Below are 18,948 nucleotides of genomic sequence, written 5' to 3'. Positions count from 1 at the left end.
ATTACCTATACCTTAGCTCTAGAGGCCAAAAATCGTAAACTTTTGGTAATAACAGACCTGCAGGCCTAAAATGGCCAATCTTTTATAATATTCACAGTTTATTGTGCACACAAAATGCATATAGCTTATTTTTTACAAACTTAAAATGCACAGGAATTAAAAGCAGATTTTCTGACATTTATTATGTAGTTTTCAAGATGAAGTTAAAATTGTTAATGGATATTACACATCATTTACCCTAAGAACAAGAGATGTTTGTGAAACACCTATGCCCCCCTCCCTTGGAAACATCCACAAAAATCAAAGGCCTGAAGGCCTGAGCAGCACATCGCATTGAGGGTGGATTAGCTGCAATAGTGGAGCCCTCTCCTGATTTTTTTTTTGGGGGGAGAGGGCTACAACTCCATAGGATCTCCGTAATGGTGCAAGTGCGGGAGTGATTCACTCCCGCAACGATTTCGTCTCAAGTCGTATATAAATGACAATAACATTTGCATTTCTTACCTGAACTCAAACATAGTAGATGTCTATGGCATAAATTGATCAAAAATATTAAGTATAGTCCATATATCGGTTATATTTCGTGTAAGTCAACAACAGTTGCGTTCAGAGTTGTACCGTTGGTGAAATTGAGATTTACCGCCGACAGCATTTGATTGCCATCGGTGAAATATGGAAGCCAATGGTCACCAAGTGCTGCCATTTGTAGCAATTTGTATAGGTAGTACCATGAACGATTTATTGTCAAATTCAAACAAATGGTAGCCTTTGGTTACACTTGGTTACCAATTGTAACCATCTGAACATATAAAACAGTTGAAAACAAAACAAAATACCTTTCCTCTGTGAAGTGTGACTGTTTCCCTTTAAAAAAGCTTCATTGAGTGATTAATTATGCTTATTCCCAATTATATATAGAAGTCTACCAATCTAGCTATCATTAATACAAAGAAAGTAAAGATTAATTGCAAAATTAATAATAAATATTTAACGCCAGCAAAAAGTTTATTTATATAATTAGAATCAATTTTAACAGGAGCTTGGACTTAGGAGAGTTGTGTCAAACAGCAATGTAACATAGGCCTATCAATAATTTCTTTGTTGTCCAGTGAATGGCCACTCAGCCATGGATCTTTGAAATCAACAAGATTTGTCTGGCTTATATATATAAAGCCATTTCTACGCAATCTGTGCATATTTCACTCGATTTCAGCATATCATTTTAAAGCTCCTTGGCAAGATTTTACATCATATTTTATGCATGTAAAAACGATTATTATGCTTAGTATATGTATAATAATAGACATTGCAGTTGTTTTTTATCTCATCAATTAAGCCAAATTTCAATGAAGAAAAATATTTACAAAATTTGCTTACAAACAAACGACATAATAGGGAACCGCGTTATTTCGCCTCATGTTAAATTTTACCCCTGACGACGAGAAGGGTATGGTTGTATTACAACTTTGACATCACATTAAAAAAAGGTCGAAATAATCAGACAAATTACAAATAAACATGTGTACGTTTTGTTCGCTAATATTTCTGAAGTTTTAACTTCTAAACATAACTGTACATGAGGATAAGCACTGGTGTCTCTTCAAATGTCCCTATTTTAAAGATAATATAACAATCTTTTTTCATATATGTGTATAACCAAGTACAGGGTCATGTTAAAAACTAGTTAAAATAAACTACCATGCATTTGCCAGTCTGCGCAATATGTACCTTTTCTAATATGCACAGCCTTTTATTTTCAATAGGGAACATAATATCCCTCTCTTCTCTCTATCGGGGCATGATATTTGTTATGTATTTTGTGTTTGACAATGGTTAAATTAACAGATGATTATATGACCAACCAACTGAAAATCATCTCTGTAAATTGTCAAGGACTAGTGGATAAAAGAAAGTGTCAAGATGTTTTAATGAATTTAAAACTGAAAAAATATAATGTTTATTTTATTCAAGATACACATTTTACAACTGAAGAAGAAAATGATATAGAAACAATGTGGGGTCATGATGTCTTTTTTAATTCATATAAGTCAAACTCAAGGGGAATTGCAATTCTCTTTAACGATAATTGTGAAGTTAAAGTACATAAAAATTACAGAGATGAAAATGTAAATTATCTTATTTTAGAGGCTACAATTGACAACCTACAATTTTTACTAGTCAACTTATATGGCCCAAATTCTGATACCCCAGAGTTTTATTCCCAATTGTTAGGAAAGATAGAAGAAATTTACTCAGGCCAATATGTTTTAATAGGTGGGGATTTTAACTTAGTATTGAATCAAGACCTAGATACAATGAACTATAAAAGAATAAATTATCCTAAGGCACAAGTAGAAGTTCATAAACTCATGGAGACTCTTGACTTAATTGTTATTTTTAGAGAAAATAATCCCACATTAAGAAGATACACCTGGAGAAAGAGAAACCCAATTAAACAGGGAAGACTTGATTTTTTTTTGATCTCACAATCTTTTTTATCTCTGGCTCCACAAATAAAATTTGAAAATAGTTATCGATCAGACCATTCACCAGTAGTATTAATTTTTAAAACAAATGAATTTAAGAGGGGTAAAGGTTTTTGGAAATTTAATAACTCACTACTAACAGACAAGGATTATGTTAAACTAATTAAGGAAAAGATTTGCGAGGTTAAGCTACAATATGCCTGTTTAGTCTATAATAGAGAATTAATTCCAGAGATAGACAATGACATAATATCTTTTACAATAAATGACCAAATATTTCTAGACATCTTATTAATGGAAATAAGAGGGAAAACAATCTCATACTCTACTTTTAAGAAGAAAAATGCAAGTAAGCGAGAATCACAATTAGAAAAAGAAATACTAATTCTGGAACAAAACTTAGGAGAACAATCCTTGCCTGATATTACCAGTAAACAAAATGAACTTGAGAATATTAGAAAAGAAAGGCTTAAAAGACAGTGTTTGCGGTCAAGAAGCAAATGGATAGAGGAAGGTGAAAAGCCTTCTAAGTACTTTACTTCTTTAGAATCTAAAAACTTTATCAATAAGCAAATACCAAAACTAGTGCAAGAAGACGAAACAATAATATATGATCAAGATGAAATTTTAAATGAAACAAAAAACTTCTATGAGAAGCTGTATAGTAAAAAAACACAGGAAGCTGGAGAAAATTTTGTTAAAGAAAAAATAAATCAGTTTGACTTTCCAAAATTAGATACTAAGGAATTGCAATACATTGAAGGCCCATTAATCAAAACAGAAGTATCAAACTTTCTTAAAAAAATGAAGAATGATAAAAGTCCTGGACCGGATGGTTTCTCTAGCGAGTTTTTAAAAAAATTTTTGGAAAGACTTGGGTTCCTTTATAACACAGGCAATAAATAACTCATATGAATTGTTAAACTTTTCAGAAACTAATAAATTAGGAATTATTACCTGTATTCCCAAAGAAGGAAAACCTAAGCAATATTTAAAAAATTGGCGCCCAATAAGTCTATTAAATGTTGTCTATAAATTAGCCTCTGGATGTATAGCTGAACGATTAAAAAAAGTCTTAGACAAACTAATCAGTAGTGACCAAACAGGATTTTTAAAGGGGAGATTCATAGGAGAAAATATTAGACTACCCTGTGTATGATTTAATGAACTATACTGAACAAAACCAAATACCAGGATTATTAATGTTGATAGACTTTGAAAAAGCATTTGATTCCATATCTTGGAATTTTATTTACCAGACCCTTGATCTATTTAATTTTGGTGATTCAATTAAGGATTGGGTAAAAACTTTCTATAGTGGAATCAAGTCATGTGTTATTCAAAATGGGATAGCATCAGATTATTTTTACCCTCAAAGGGGCTGTAGACAAGGTGACCCAATTTCACCATATCTTTTTCTTTTATGTGCAGAAGTTTTAGGGATTCTTATAAGAAATAACAAAGATATTAAAGGTATAATTATAGAAGGAGAAGAATATAAACTTTCACAGTATGCAGATGATACTACTCTGTTTTCAGATGGATCCCCAGAATCATTAGATGGAATTCTAAGAGAACTAGATTTTTTTGCTGACTTATCAGGACTAAAAATAAATTTTTCTAAAACAAAACTTGTTTGGATTGGGAGCAAAAAATTTTCAAAAGAGGTTTTTCATCATTCAAGATGGAAGTTAGAATGGGGAAATAACACTTTTGACTTGTTAGGAATTAAATTCTCCATAAATCTTACTGAAATGATTGATTTAAATTACAACCCAATATTTCAAAAAATTCAAAGTACTTTGAAACAATGGAAACGCAGAAAACTAACACCTTTTGGACGATTAGTGGTTTTGAAAAATTTAATTATTCCAAAATTTAACCACCTTATTCTTACCTTACCAAACCCCAACAATGAAATGTTAAAAGAAATTGATAAAGAACTATATTATTTCCTATGGGGTGGCAAAGTCCACAAAATTAAAAAAAATATTGTCATTCAAGATTATAGACTGGGGGGATTGAAAATGATTGATTTATCTGATTTTACACTTGCTTTGAAATCAAGTTGGATTCGTAGACTCCTCACAGCAAAATCCAAGTGGGTTAATTTATTAGAAGCTCAAATGAAAATAAAAATAAATAACTTATGGATAAAGGGCTCGGATTATGTACTTAAACACAGTAAAAGTATAGGTAACAAATTTTGGTCAGAGGTGTTCCTAAGTTACATAAAAATAAGTGAGACAATCTCCCAAAACACCAATCCACTTTTTGAACACATATGGTATAACCCAAGAGTAAAGATAAACAAGGAAAGTATATTTTTGAGAAGTTTTTTTAATGCTGGTTTTGTTTGCATCATTGACCTTTTTGATATAGATGGTGACTTTAGAAGTTTTGAATCTTTAATTGAACTTGGTATTAAGACTAACTTTGTTGAATATAATGGTCTAAAAAAGAGTATATTAAAACGAATAGGTGAATGCAATATAAAAGAAATAAAACCAACAGTTGGACCATATATCCCAAACACATTAGCCATATTCTACAAAAATAGAAAAGGATGTAAAGATATGCATAATATATTGATAAGGGAAAATATGGTCCAAAATAAAGCAATACTAAAATGGGAAGAGAATGACACAATATTTAATGAGAATGATTGGTATAAAATATTTGAACTTCCTTTTAAGACAACCCAAGAAGCTAAATTCCATTGGTTACAATTCCAACTTTTACACAGGATATTACCAACAAATTATTACTTGCATAAGCTTAAACTTATTGAATCCCCTAAATGTTCTTTTTGTAAACAAGATTCTGAAACAATCAGTCATCTTTTTGTGGAATGCCCATTTGTAAAAGAACTATGGAGTGACATTGAAGAGTTATTTTTAAGAAACTACAGGGTGTCCCTAATGTTTGATAAGCAAAGTATACTTTTTGGTAAATATAAAAACTACCATATGTATAGAATACAAAACCTGTTAAGTTATATTGTAAAACAGTATATTTTCACTTGTAGACTTAAAACTTATCCAACTTTAAATGTGTTGGAACTCAAAAGGAAAATTGAAAACAGGCTTCTTGTGGAAAAATATTTACTTTTAAAGAACTGTGAATTTGAAAAATTTGAGAGACAATTGGAGAATATTATTGAAAGAATTTAGCAAGTCTTTACTATATCCCCAACTATTTGTTAAAAGAATGTATGATGCTTTTTTAAAATATCTAAATAAATCTTTTTGCTAAGCAAACCCTGATAGACAGCTATGCTGCAAAGCAACCATTGCCCCGTCAGCTTTTTTCTCTCCGCCTTCTTTTCTCTCATAAATAAATATATGTACCTGTACGTGCTAAATATTATGTTCATGCTGTTGTTTGTATATATTATAATCACATATTGGAAAATCCTTAAATTTAGAGCTGTCAATTTATAAGTTGGTGTGCATGTTATATTTTTTATTTGCTTTTCTTCTTTTGTTTCTTTTGTTTGTGTTTACCGGTATATGCATATTATTTCACTCAATGTTTTCTGTCCTTTCTCACCCCCACTAAAAACATAAAAAAACAAACTTTCACACCATTGTGAACTATTATATATCTATTCTTGCATGTATATTGTATGTAAAAAATGGTGAGATTCCAAAAGAAATGTATTATGTAAGAAAGCTGTGAAAGTCATGAATAAAAAACATAAATATAAAAAAAAAAAAAAATATTTCTGAAGTTTGCTTTCTTTACAATCGATGCATAGAATGCGGGTTGAATAGCCCCAATGATTCGGGGATGAAACCAAACGGTTTCCTTTTCTAAAAATTCCCGTGATGCACTTTGGTTTGTTTTTTCGTTTGCCCAAAAAGAAATTATTTTTATTTACTTTGAATATTTATAACTTTGAAAGGAGATAGATTCTGCTCATGTAAATAGGAGAAAGTCCATAACTCTCTAAGATAATTAGTTTGTATGGGGAAAAAATTGATACTGTAATAACGAAATAATCGAACCAAGCAGCTTTAACTTTATTTGATGCAAGAAATAGTAACGTCCCACCGAAATCCAAGCTCAAATATCAACTTGAAATGGTTCTCTATCACATACTTCCTATAATAATAACATGTTTCTGGGTATAGAAGCGGGTTTTAGAAGCCCTCAGTTGTCTTAGATTGTCTTCAAAATATTCATTCAATAAGATATGCATATATTTTATTCTAAAGTCTTCATTTACATCAGTATCTAAAGGCATCTTATAACCCCCATGTTGAATTAGTATAATGACGTCACCTACCAAACTTGCCTAAGCTCTAGGCTGCTGGTAGAATTGGTGACCTCATTTGAAATTGAAAGTACACCAATGGTCAATACTGGTAACCAATTGCTACCATTGGGAACCATTTGTAGACATTGGGGATCGAACTTGCCGTTGGTAACAATCTGGTGAACTCTGAACGCACCTACTATAAGTTGAATTTGTCCGCCATGTTTACTGACCTTGACCGGTCTTATTTTTGGACAGCCAATGAGAATTCAGGAACGGATCTTGAACTGAATATAGGAATTCCCCTATCATAAACATAATTAACGTGGTAAATATGAATTGTCCATTATATACCATTTACCTAAATGATGTTTTAGTGATAGAAGGAGGTAAGATCGATTATCTACACTGACATTCACGCGAGAACTGTCAGCTGGCTGCTGAAAAAAACGACTGGTAAACATGCTGATGTGTTTTATCTGGTTTTGATTTATATACGGTTAGTTTGTTCAACCTGAATTAAAAAATCATTTTATCTTAAGGAAGTCAAACATAAAATCGATCTTTTCAGACCGAAGTCAGTCGCATTAAAAAAATGAATTTTGCACCGTTACGGAGATCCTATGGAATTGTAGCCCTCTCCAGTAAACATCAGATATTAAAAAAATCGAAGAGGGCTACATTATTGCAGCTAAGGGTAGTTAAAAACATCACTACAAGTTGTTAAATATCACCATTCTACATGGGGAAGGTGGCGCGCTTTTCCTCATTCAGTTGGACATTGTCTTATTCGTTTTATCAAGTGATAAAATACGATATTTGTTCCTAGCTATAGGAAGACAGCCACTTACTCTCATTTTAATATAAAGATTTTATATACGAAATTATAACATTTTTTTAACCTCCGATATTCGAACAATTAACGTCACCGCTTTTAAATTGAAGAACGAACTGTTGTTATGCAAATTATCTCATCGGTTGACTGGTCCTCTGTCTCTATTGTACATTGCAGGCATTGCCAGTCTATCTCACCTGCGTATTAATCTTTGTTTTGTTCTTTCATTGATGTTGATGTTTTTTCAATGTGTAAAGGAGATATCTATTGTACTGATTTGTTGATATTTTTAAAACGCATACTGAATATATGTTCCTAGTTGAAAATACGTAACAATCAGAACAGCACTATATATTCATCGGCGCATTGATAGTTGAGTTCTATGACGCCGCTTGTATATAAGCCGAGAGAAGTGAGCTGATAGCGATGCGCTTCAAAAATGAGCGGAAACTGCAAATATTTGGAATTTTTCTAAGTTCAAGGGGGCATAACTTTGTCAAAAATTGCTCTATCATACCAGAAATCAAATTTGTCCTAGATATTATTTAGATAAACCTGTATACCAAATTTCATTTCAATATGTTCATCCTCTGCGAAGAAAATGAGCAGAAACTGCAAATAACTGGAATTTTTCTAAGTCCAAGGGCCATAACTCTGGCAAAAATGGCTCGATCGTACCTAATATCAATCTTGACCTAGATACTATCTTGATAAATTTGTATAATAAATTTCAATTCAATACCCCGGTATGTTCATCCTCTGCAAAGAAAATGAGCGGAAACTGAAAATAATTGGAATTTTTCTACATCCAAGGGCCATAACTCTGTTGATAATGGCTTGATCATACCCAATATCAAACTTGACCTAGATATTATCATGATAAACCTGTATACCAAATTTCATTTCAATATGTTAACCTCTGCAATGAAAACGAACGGAATCTACAAATAACTGGAATTTGTCCAAGGGCCATAACTCTGTTAATAATGGCTCGATCGTACCCATTTCCGAAGGGTGGCATAAAAATAAATGTTTACTACATGGCCATTATACCCCCCCCCCCCTCCCAACCCATATAAAGCCTCAACATCTTCCCAATGGCCTGGTCAGTAAATTTCAGAATTTAACATCAAGACATTTTGAACTTAATAACAATGCATGACTTTATCTTCCACAACTGTGATAGTACAGAAGAAAATATTCATTTATTAAATCAACTAGAAAACTGACCAGTCAGGAAGGGCCCCGCTATGACAATTAATATAGAGAAGTGAAAAAAACTTTGAATTCCATCCTCTTTATATTAACAATGATGAAAAATAAATGCCCGGCAGAAGATGTAAAGAACTGGAATATATAGGATCTCGTGATTTGTAGTTGGATATGATTTTCATCCAACAATTAAAGTGTTTTTTTCTTGAGCCTTAGTGAGGGGATAAAACACACAAGTTGGATAAAAATCATATTATACTACAAATCATGAGATTCTATTTATCCCATATTTTATACACCGCAATCAATGTTTACACTGTTTATAAAACTCTACATTATTTTTACTTCATTATGCCTAGGCAAATCCCATTGTAAAGTCACAACTCTGGAATATCAAAAAAATATCCAATGAGTCATATCCACGGGATAAAGTGGGTTAACATGGGATGAAATAAAATTTGTTAAAAAAACAAAGAATTGATACCAATGCAATGATACCTAGGCTTTGCCTCTATTCAATAAAACTATCATAAATCATTGTGTACGGTATTTTAACCCCAAAAAATATGAATATTATATTTCAAATCCATATTTCAAAGAATGTACACAATACTACACATCATTCAAAATTGACCTTAACTTCAAAACAAAGTTCATTTGCAGACACAGGCAGTGCAGTAATTAATCTCAATGTGACAGATAAAGATAAAGCTTAGGATTTTCTTCCTGTGGAAGGTTAATTAATCCCAAAGGACAAATATTGCACAGCCTTCCATGTATACAATGGTAACATTCTCAGCAGTTATCTCTCTTTGCCCATTCATTCTCAGCAGTTATCTCTCTTTGCCCATTCTTCTTATGCATAGTTATGAATCTACCCCACCACCCCAGCTCCAAACCAGAAGACATAGAGAACCAAACTTAGCATCAAAATATGTATTTCTGCCTACTGAACTACCATACCAAATTTGAACTTGATTGGGCAACCATAAAAAAAGTTATTAGAAAAAAACAGGAAATTTGTGGACGGAAGAGTGACAGACGGACGGACGGACAGAAGGATGGACGGACAGAGTGATTACTATAGGGCACCCGCAAATCCTTGCGGGGCCCTAATAATAAATCTTCACTATATGGTCACATTGGCTCTTAGCAGCCCTTAGGCCTGAACCTCTCCCCCAGGGGCCTTGATTTTGGTAGATGGCTTCCTGACATCATAACCTTGCATTTAATTTTTCTCAAATAAGTATGGGAGTAGAGAAGAAGATTTTTAAAGATTTATTACATTATCACTATATTGCAATACATATTGGCCGTGCCCTGGGGCCTACAACCCCGTTTCAGGGGTAAGAATTTTACAATTTAGGTAGAGGGCTTCATGGATATCCTAACCATGCATCAACTTTTTCTCAAGTACAGCTTACTCCACTTATATTGAACTCGCTTATTTTGAAATTCCGCTTATTTTGAAATAGAAATAAATCCCCAGTTTTTGCCTCTCATATTCTTTGCATTGATTTCACGGATATAATGAAATTGGTTATTTTGAAATATCGCTTATATTGAAGCCACTGATCGGTCCCCAAAGGTGATAATTAGTTGTTTTTAAAACGGTTATATTGAAGTTCTCCCTGGCGGCTGTCGTCACAGTTGGTGACAGTAATTATGCCAGACTAACCGGTTGATATACAAAGGTGTGAATTGATAAGTTCTCTTCATGTGTGTTTTTATACTTTTATTAAAAAGTAAAATTTATTCACTGTTTAATTTTTTGTTTTTACGAATACGGATGTATCGAGGCTAGACGTAATATGGAAACCCCACGGAAAAGAAATACCTTATCTCCGGACGCTAAATACAAACTAGTTATGGCTATTGATTAAAGAACAAAGCCTTAATTCGAAATAGCTAAGGATTTTGAGATTATTGCGTGTACACTTACGATGAAATACAAGCAGCGTTCAGCAATATTTGAGGCGTTTGAGTGTGGTGATTTTTCTCTAACGTTTTTCAAAAACGTAAAAGAATGCGATCCGAGATTATGATGAGGTTTAAGATAGCAACAAAACGAAACTTACAAAACTTTCAGATATAATTTTAATCAAACTTCCAAGGACTAATGTTCTATGTACTAATCCGTTTATTGTAATAGATAAATGATGATCTAATAATTTGTTCGGGTTTGGTTTTCTATGCTTACATCGGGATTGAGCTATAAAAAATGGCGGCTTCACATCAGTCAATTTCGCTTATATTGAAATACGGATATATTGAAATAATTTGCATGGTCCCCTGAATTTCAATATATCCGGAGTAGGCTGTATATATGGGAGTAGAGAAGAAATTTTTTAAAGATTTAATACATGTTCACTATATGGCCATTTTGGCCCGGCCCTGCCCAGGGATCATGAATTTCACATTTTAGATAGATGGACTTTGGACACCATATTCATGCATTTAATTTTTTCTCCATTTATTTGGGAGTAGAGATAAAGATTTTAGAAAATTTGGCTTTTTTCTAGGATGTTAGGCACTGTCTATGAGGTCCCAGGGATGGTAAGATCATAAATTTCAAAATTTAAATTCCTCTTACACTAGAAATGCTTCACACCAAAAATGATAACAATTGGCTTTGTAGACTTCAAAAAGAAGTTAAAAATGGGAGATTGTTAACACATGATGGACGACAGATGATGCACAAAGACAGACGAAGATCAATTGCAATAGACTTTAAAAATTCATATCAAAATAATTATCAGGTTGAAACTAACCCTTTCTGTTTGGGTAATGATTCAATATTAACTAACCGGCTCAGCAGGGAAATTTCTTCCTTGGATAATAATGGTTTTCGAATGGCCCTCTGGTAAATATATATCCCCAGTTTTGGCTTTGTCTACCATTGGACAAAATAGTTTTCCTCTTTTGCCTTCATTGCTCTGTAAAGTAATTCAACAAAAAATATTCATTATAATATATTATACATGTAATGTAAAATGTTGCTTATGTTCTAACATTTATTAAATTATTCTTTATGTTTAAAGACATGAATTTATCAGTTATTGCAAAAACCTGAACTAAACTTATTCGTTAATTGTAAAAGACATTACTTAAATTTTCAAAGCTGACATTGATTTGCATTTGACTGAGTTAAGTATATCAGACTAAGTTAACAGTTACATCTATAATTATTTTAATCAACATTCTCTTTGATTGTTATTGAGTATGCACAAGTCATGAAATTAAAAACACCTACAGACCCTGAAACATGCCACTGCACCAGTTGCACGGTTCGGTTCATTATGCTTTTTTAACAGTACGATTCGCTTTGTGAATGGTACAGTTCCTTTTGTGAAGGTACAGTTCGCTTTGTGAATGATATCATTCGTTTTGTGAATGGAACGGTTTGCTTCTTGTCGGGTACGCTTTGCTAAAAATAGCTGCACGCTTTGTGAATGGTTTGCATGCTTTAATAATGAGGTAGGTATGGCCTGAACACTTTGATTTTTCTCAATATAATTTTGTTTAGTTTTGCCCGATCTTCTTCAGCAAGGTGGTAATTATGACAAGCATTTTTTCTTTATTTATATGATATATTACAAATGTATTTCAATCTATTAATTAGTGGAATTGTCACACTAATTCTAATGGAACAATTTTTTTAGATGCGCATGATGCAACTTCCTGGATGGTGCTGAGCCTGTTTGTCAACATGTGGAACCCACGTATACTTGGGGGTAGGTATGTTTACTCTAAATTATCTCTCTTAGAAGCCGCATAAGGCGTTATTTTTCTGATCTAAAATTTTTCTTGAAGCATTTAACTAAAATTTCTCTTTCATGAATTATATGCTGAGAGTATAGTTAATCAATTAACTGAATTAAAGCTATATAGTAACATATAGTGAAATTAATTCCTTGTGCGAGACCTAAAGCGACATAATGCAGTTTAGTGATAAAACTTTAATTTAAGTATTATAATCAACACACAAGCTCTCAAGCTCTCCATCTCTCTCTCTCTTTCTATCTCTCTCTCCTGAAAATCACTTTTAATTAAGCTATGTAAAGTCCAATATGTACCCAATGTATCAAACATTTCATAAAAATAATCAAATTAGTATTACCATGAATTGTGTGAACATAAATATTTTACAATTTTAAAGAAATTGGCGATGCAAGTTTAGAAAATCAAAAAAATAATTAAGAAGAAAGGAAATGGAAGTTAAACATTTTCATTGTAACTGTTTTAATAAAAACTAGAACTGTCCTAATGGGACTAATACCGTAGCAAGGCTAATTTCACATGGGAAAAAAATTGAATTGAATAATAAAGGTTTGGAACACATACAAATAAAAAATAAAAAAAATTCTAGAATTGTAAAAAAAAATCAAAGGCCTGAAGGGCCTAAGAGTGGACTCACTCTGAACATGTCAATATTCTAATGGATTTTAGTTACATTGTTAGTAATACATAAAATATCTTTTCTGTCTTTTGTAAATAAATTAAACATAGGTAAACAAAGATTATAGGGTTCATTGTGGTAGACATCACCTTGACGAGACCACCTTTATCATATTATATTGTATGATATTAATATTTAGATATCCTCCACTACACAATTATTTATTAGAAAAATGATCTTTCATGATTAATGATTTTTTTTTATCTTAAGGCGAGGGAAATTTAATTTTTAGCTTTACGGATTTTTTGGTAAAAAATTCTTTGGTAGGAGGAGGGAAAAAAAAAACAGTGAGCAAACTTTTATTGATCAAAATTGCATATTATTTGCTTGTACAATATCCACTGTGTACTTTGTATTTGTTTCAAGACCATTGTTAACAGAAAACCCAATGCAATCATTGGTATTGACCTTAAGTTAATAAACTTGTTCAGGATAACATTTTCTTTGCTAATCATAAAAAACTTATAAGCCAAACCATGCATGGCTGACCTCCATCTTAAATACTCCATGTTATAGAGACACCAGCACTTCATTTTAAAAGAGTACTTTGTCAAATATTTTGCAGATTTCAAATAAAATAAAGTAAATTTAAAACAAAGATCGGTCAAACTTAAGAATTTCTGAAAATACGATTGTTTTTTCCTTTTCTTTTTTAACAAAATCGGAAAAAATTGGGTCGGCGGATCCGTAAAACTAAAAATTAAATTTCTCTCGCCTTAATATGTTGTAGCCAGGGATAATAAGATATTTGTATAGGGTGTATTAACCATGCATTAGACACATACCTTGAATCGGACAACTTTGTTTATAAATACTAGACTTTGACCCTTGCGTGCACGGGTTGACATTGCGTATCGGACATTTACGAAATAGATACATCCACAGGGGCCAAGCCTGTTTTAACATTAATTTCAATGTAACCATTTATTATTTATGCCTCACATATACCCGTGATGTAACAAAAAATTGCAGAATTGTCCCGTAACGATTTTGTAGAAAATGAATGAAGAAGCATTGAAAATAACAGTCAAATTAATCATAATAAACCACTTTAAGACTGACTGTAAATACCTTTAATCAAAAATTTAATCCATATAATGTTAAAATTCTACACTTTTTCAACAATGTACACATATTTTCTATGCTACAGAGACAATACACGGAACGCATTCTATCGTAAAACCGGGTACGTAGGACATAAATATATTTTTTTCATTTTAACGATAAAACAATCTATACTTTATATCTTCATTCTCCTAAAAGATACATGAAGACAAAAGTAAGTACTAAGTAAATATGTATATTTGTTATTCTATAATTTCTCTCATAAAGAATCATAAAATTATATATGAACAGAATATAAAGCAATTAAATTTCCAATGAAAATTTACACATATTTGTACTATCGTTTCTGAGTTTATTAATGCAAATATGATTTTGTAGAAACATGAACTAAAGATCCCGTTAGCGTGAATGTATTGCCCACGCGCTAGATTGCAAAATCCAAAAAATCCAGATGATTTCCGGAATTTTTTGAGGAATTTTCACTGATTTTTAATTAGCAAAGCTTGATTGAGAAAAAATAAAAACAAATTGGTAATCTTCAAGTACCAATGATGTTTAAAATATATAAAAACAAAAGGCAATACTCTTCCGATTTATCGGTATTAAAGCTTAAAAATTCGAGTCTATTATTTTAATATAGTAGTATAGATACAAACAAATGTGCATACGCTCATGTGTTGTTTCGTATATTCCTCAATTAAAACAAATGAACTTTATCATTATTAAGAATTTCATAGTCACATTCTCAAAGAAATAGCAATATACCGTATTTTTCCGACGATTAGTCGGTATTTTTTTCCTCTGAAGCAGAGCATCCGACTTATCGTCTTGTTCGACTTGTCGTAGGCTCGTAGTCAGAAATTTTTAAAAAATAGCATTAAAAATCTTTTGGTTTTAATCATCTTGAGTTGGCTGTGTGATTGAAAATTACGTTGTTGAATTCACTGTTCATCTTTAATAATTATCATTTTCACTCATCTGTCAACACTTAAATACATAATAATAACAACAGTTATCAAAAAATGTTACATTGTCTTTAATCAATTAAAAGTTTTACCGTTCCGTTTTTATAAACACATCGTCACATGGTTCTATGTATCACTAGTAGGAAGATAACATTGCGCAGTAAAATTGAAACCAAGTTTGAATGGAAGAAAATATTGCAGTAAGTCCGGGGGATGTTTTTTTAAATTTAATTATTTTATTTGTAAAGAGTTGTTAGTGGACAGTATAAATCAGCAATATTTAATGGTCAAATTCAATCTTAAAATACGTAATCGGCAATTATCAATACTGCTGTTTATACAATAGGCTGACACCGGTTGTGTTAATAATCTTGCCCTAAGGCTGAGATCTTTACGGCAATTTCACTCACTGTGTATATAAAGAGTACCGTTATAAGAGTGATTATAGTTCATTGATTAATTATTGTCCAATTCTTTGATTATTGTTAGATAATTTTTTTACGAAACGTATGAATGTCGTATATCGTCATTATCAAGTCGTACAAATGATCAATTTATTTCTAACAGTGTCTATGTAAAACAATAGCGTGTAACTGCATTACTGGATACAAAGTAAACAAGTTTCATCAAATCATAGTAATTGCTAAGCTTTCTGCACTTGAGATCCCCCTTTGAAGTCCGACACGAGACAGGTGCATGCCTAGCTGACACCGGAAATTGTTAAACAAACATTGATCACGCGCCGAGTCAACAAGTGGCTGGTTACGTAATGGCGAATACACTGGCGATAGTCAGAGTGGATACTTATTTTAATGCTTGGGAATAAAATATTTCTGATAAAGTAAGTTTAGTTTTGCATAACACGCGATATCGGGAATTGTTTAAAATGCAAGCGACTTTGTAGTAGTTGCCGGTATTTGAAAATTTGATGCATAAGTATAAAGCGTAATTGTTTAAATGTTAATCATTAATAATAATTGGTAGCAATATCGGTGACATCGTGGCATCATACACTGATAATGTTACTGCAGTTTTATAGGCCATTTTGAAGTGATAAGATCGACGTATGGTCTGAGATCGACGTATCGTAGGATTTTGTTAAAATTTTGGCTAAAAATGGGCAATTCGACGAGTCGTCCGCATCGACGAGTCGTCGGGAAAATACGGTAGGCATTGTAAAATGACGTCAAATACGACATGATTGAAAATTTAATTATGAAGATTTTACACTAAAGCATTATTTGAATGTTGTGCGTTTGATTGTGAATTCGTGAAAATGTACTCTCTGTGTAATATATTTAGAAAAAAGTAAGTTTTGAAACAAAATTTGAGTAAAATAAGTCCAAGAAATTTGAACAATTAATGTCAAGGTCATTTTTGTTCCATATGTTCATTTCACCATGGATCGGACACAAATTAACCATGCATCGGACAGTTTTCACTGGATGATTTCTTCTAATAATAAGGAGATTATGTGCCCATTCCTTGTGATATACTTTAAATGTGAAGTAAAATAAAAATTTAAAAAATAACTGATACAAACATTTTCCTAAGACCACTTAAAAATCAAGTTTTACAGACACATGCTTTTTAGTCCAAACTTCCTGTAGGAGCTGGCACGACAAAGAACCCCTTATGATTAAGATTTTTTTTAAACAGAAGCACTAGTCTAAATTCCTAAATGTAGATTAAAAGAAATCTGAAATGCAATTGAATAAATCAATTTTTCCGAACCTTTGTATTTTTGCATTAAAAGAAACCAGAAAATGTTGTTACTTTTTAATCTCTACTGTACTGCAATTGCTGTCCGATGCTTGGTAAATATTGTCCGATCCATGGTGAAATAGTTCAACACTTCAATAATTTGCATTATTTTCTACTTTTTTTAACAATTTCACAAACTTTTCTCCAATAATTAAGCAAGGGGAAAACCTGTAACTTTTAAAACAAGTTTTATTTATATTTGAACAATATTTGATGCGTGAACAAAGGGAAAAATCCAAAGGTGTCCGATGCATGGTGAAATCACCCTACTTTTAATTCATGATTTATTTTAAATTCTGCTTGTTTGAGAGCAGAAAAGGGTCATAAATATCTGATTCCTGAATCATCAACTCAAGTCAGTACTTTCAGTACTTTGATTTAATACGTTCTGTTGATATTTTAATGATAGACTGGCAATGCTAGAGTGACTGGCAATCTGATATGTGCGAGCTGATACGTGCGAGCGATAAACATATCGTAGGATACAGACAAAGGACCAGTATAATATTTCAATGACAAAGAAATAAGAACTAATTGCACTATATTGCACATTATCAATTCACATTTGTGCTCAAAATCCACTCCAAGAGATCCAATGATAGCAAGGGTCTTCTCGCTTTGCGAGCTCAATTGAAAAACAAACTGGGTTTTTCTAAAAATAGATTTTACGCAAATCTCCATTCCGAACTTCTCAAACAGTAATACAGAACAATTAAGTTGTCGAATTCATGGGCATCGATTGAACAAAAACTACTTTGATTTGTTTTATTTTTTATATATCAAGAAAAACTTTAAAAATATATGTATAAATAAAGGTGACATTGTTGACCAATTTCAAATTGGCAATCACACAAACAATTAAAGCTGTTAATGCATGCACTTTTTTCTATAGCACACGAATAACGTAGTGTAAAATTTTCGCAGAAACAGCTAAGAAAACAAGGACTTGATCGCTTTGCGAGCCAACTCAAAAGTAAGTTAACAAAAAAACTTAAAATCAAAATTTTCAGAATTTACTGTAAACACATATGTATAAAAGTAATACATTTACAAATTTATGTATCTGATGATATTTTTTTTAAATTTAATTGTTTTAAAGACAAGAGGCCCATGGGCCACATCGCTCACCTGAGGAACAATAGGTATAATAAAATCAGCTTAATGGAGTCATAATTAATACAAACTATCTGGACAATGTACAATAATACATGTAGATCCTGTATAAATAAAATCCATTTTTCCCCTGGATATTCTTATGTTTATAATCATTAGTCCCTTTTCTAACAGGATGATTTTATAGTCATATCATATGTTGAGTATTGCAGTTCTCAAAAAGATCGTTAACAATAGTTTATAAATGGGATATAAACCTACATCAAACTCTGAACCTTCTTGTAAAGCCGAGGAATTGTCCTGGGGCCAAAGTCTTAACAATTATAAAAAATCATCTGGCTGATTAGTTTCTGAGAAGAAGATTTTTAAAGATTTACTCTATATATTCCTATGTTTAATTTCAACCCCCAATTGTGGCCCCACCCTACCCCCAGGGGTCATGATTTTCACAACTTTGTATCTACACTACCTGAAGATGCTTCCACACAAGTTTCAGCTTTCCTGGCTAATTAGTTTCTGAGAAGAAGATTTTTAAAGATTAACTCTATATATTCATGTGTTAAACTTCGACCCCCCATTGTGGCCCCACCCTACCCCCGGGGGTCATGATTTTTACAACTTTGTATCTACACTACCTTAGGATGCTTCCACACAAGTTTCAGCTTTCCTGGCTGATTAGTGTCTGAGAAGAAGATTTTTAAAGATTAACTCTATATATTCCTATGTTAAACTTCAACCCCCCATTGTGGCCCCATCCTACTCCCGGGGGACATATTTTTCCCAAATTT

The 18,948-nt window shown here is 32.1% G+C and overlaps 1 protein-coding gene across 7 annotated transcripts in view; it reads right to left on the bottom strand.

Moving 5' to 3' along the window:
* Positions 1-18,948, bottom strand: part of LOC105342164 (plexin-B) — a 288,820-nt gene that overhangs the window by 176,858 nt on the left and 93,014 nt on the right. For all 7 annotated transcript variants that reach the window (XM_034449323.2, XM_066082177.1, XM_034449322.2 and 4 more), the window contains one exon: positions 11,602-11,730. In XM_034449323.2, the coding sequence (XP_034305214.2) occupies positions 11,602-11,730 (129 nt within the window). The remainder of the gene's footprint in view (positions 1-11,601; positions 11,731-18,948) is intronic.

The sequence above is a fragment of the Magallana gigas genome, chromosome 4 (genome assembly GCF_963853765.1).
Source record: "Magallana gigas chromosome 4, xbMagGiga1.1, whole genome shotgun sequence".
Lineage (NCBI taxonomy): Eukaryota > Metazoa > Mollusca > Bivalvia > Ostreida > Ostreidae > Magallana > Magallana gigas.
Note: the sequence above shows the minus strand (reverse complement) of the source record. Positions and strands in the feature narration are given on the sequence as shown.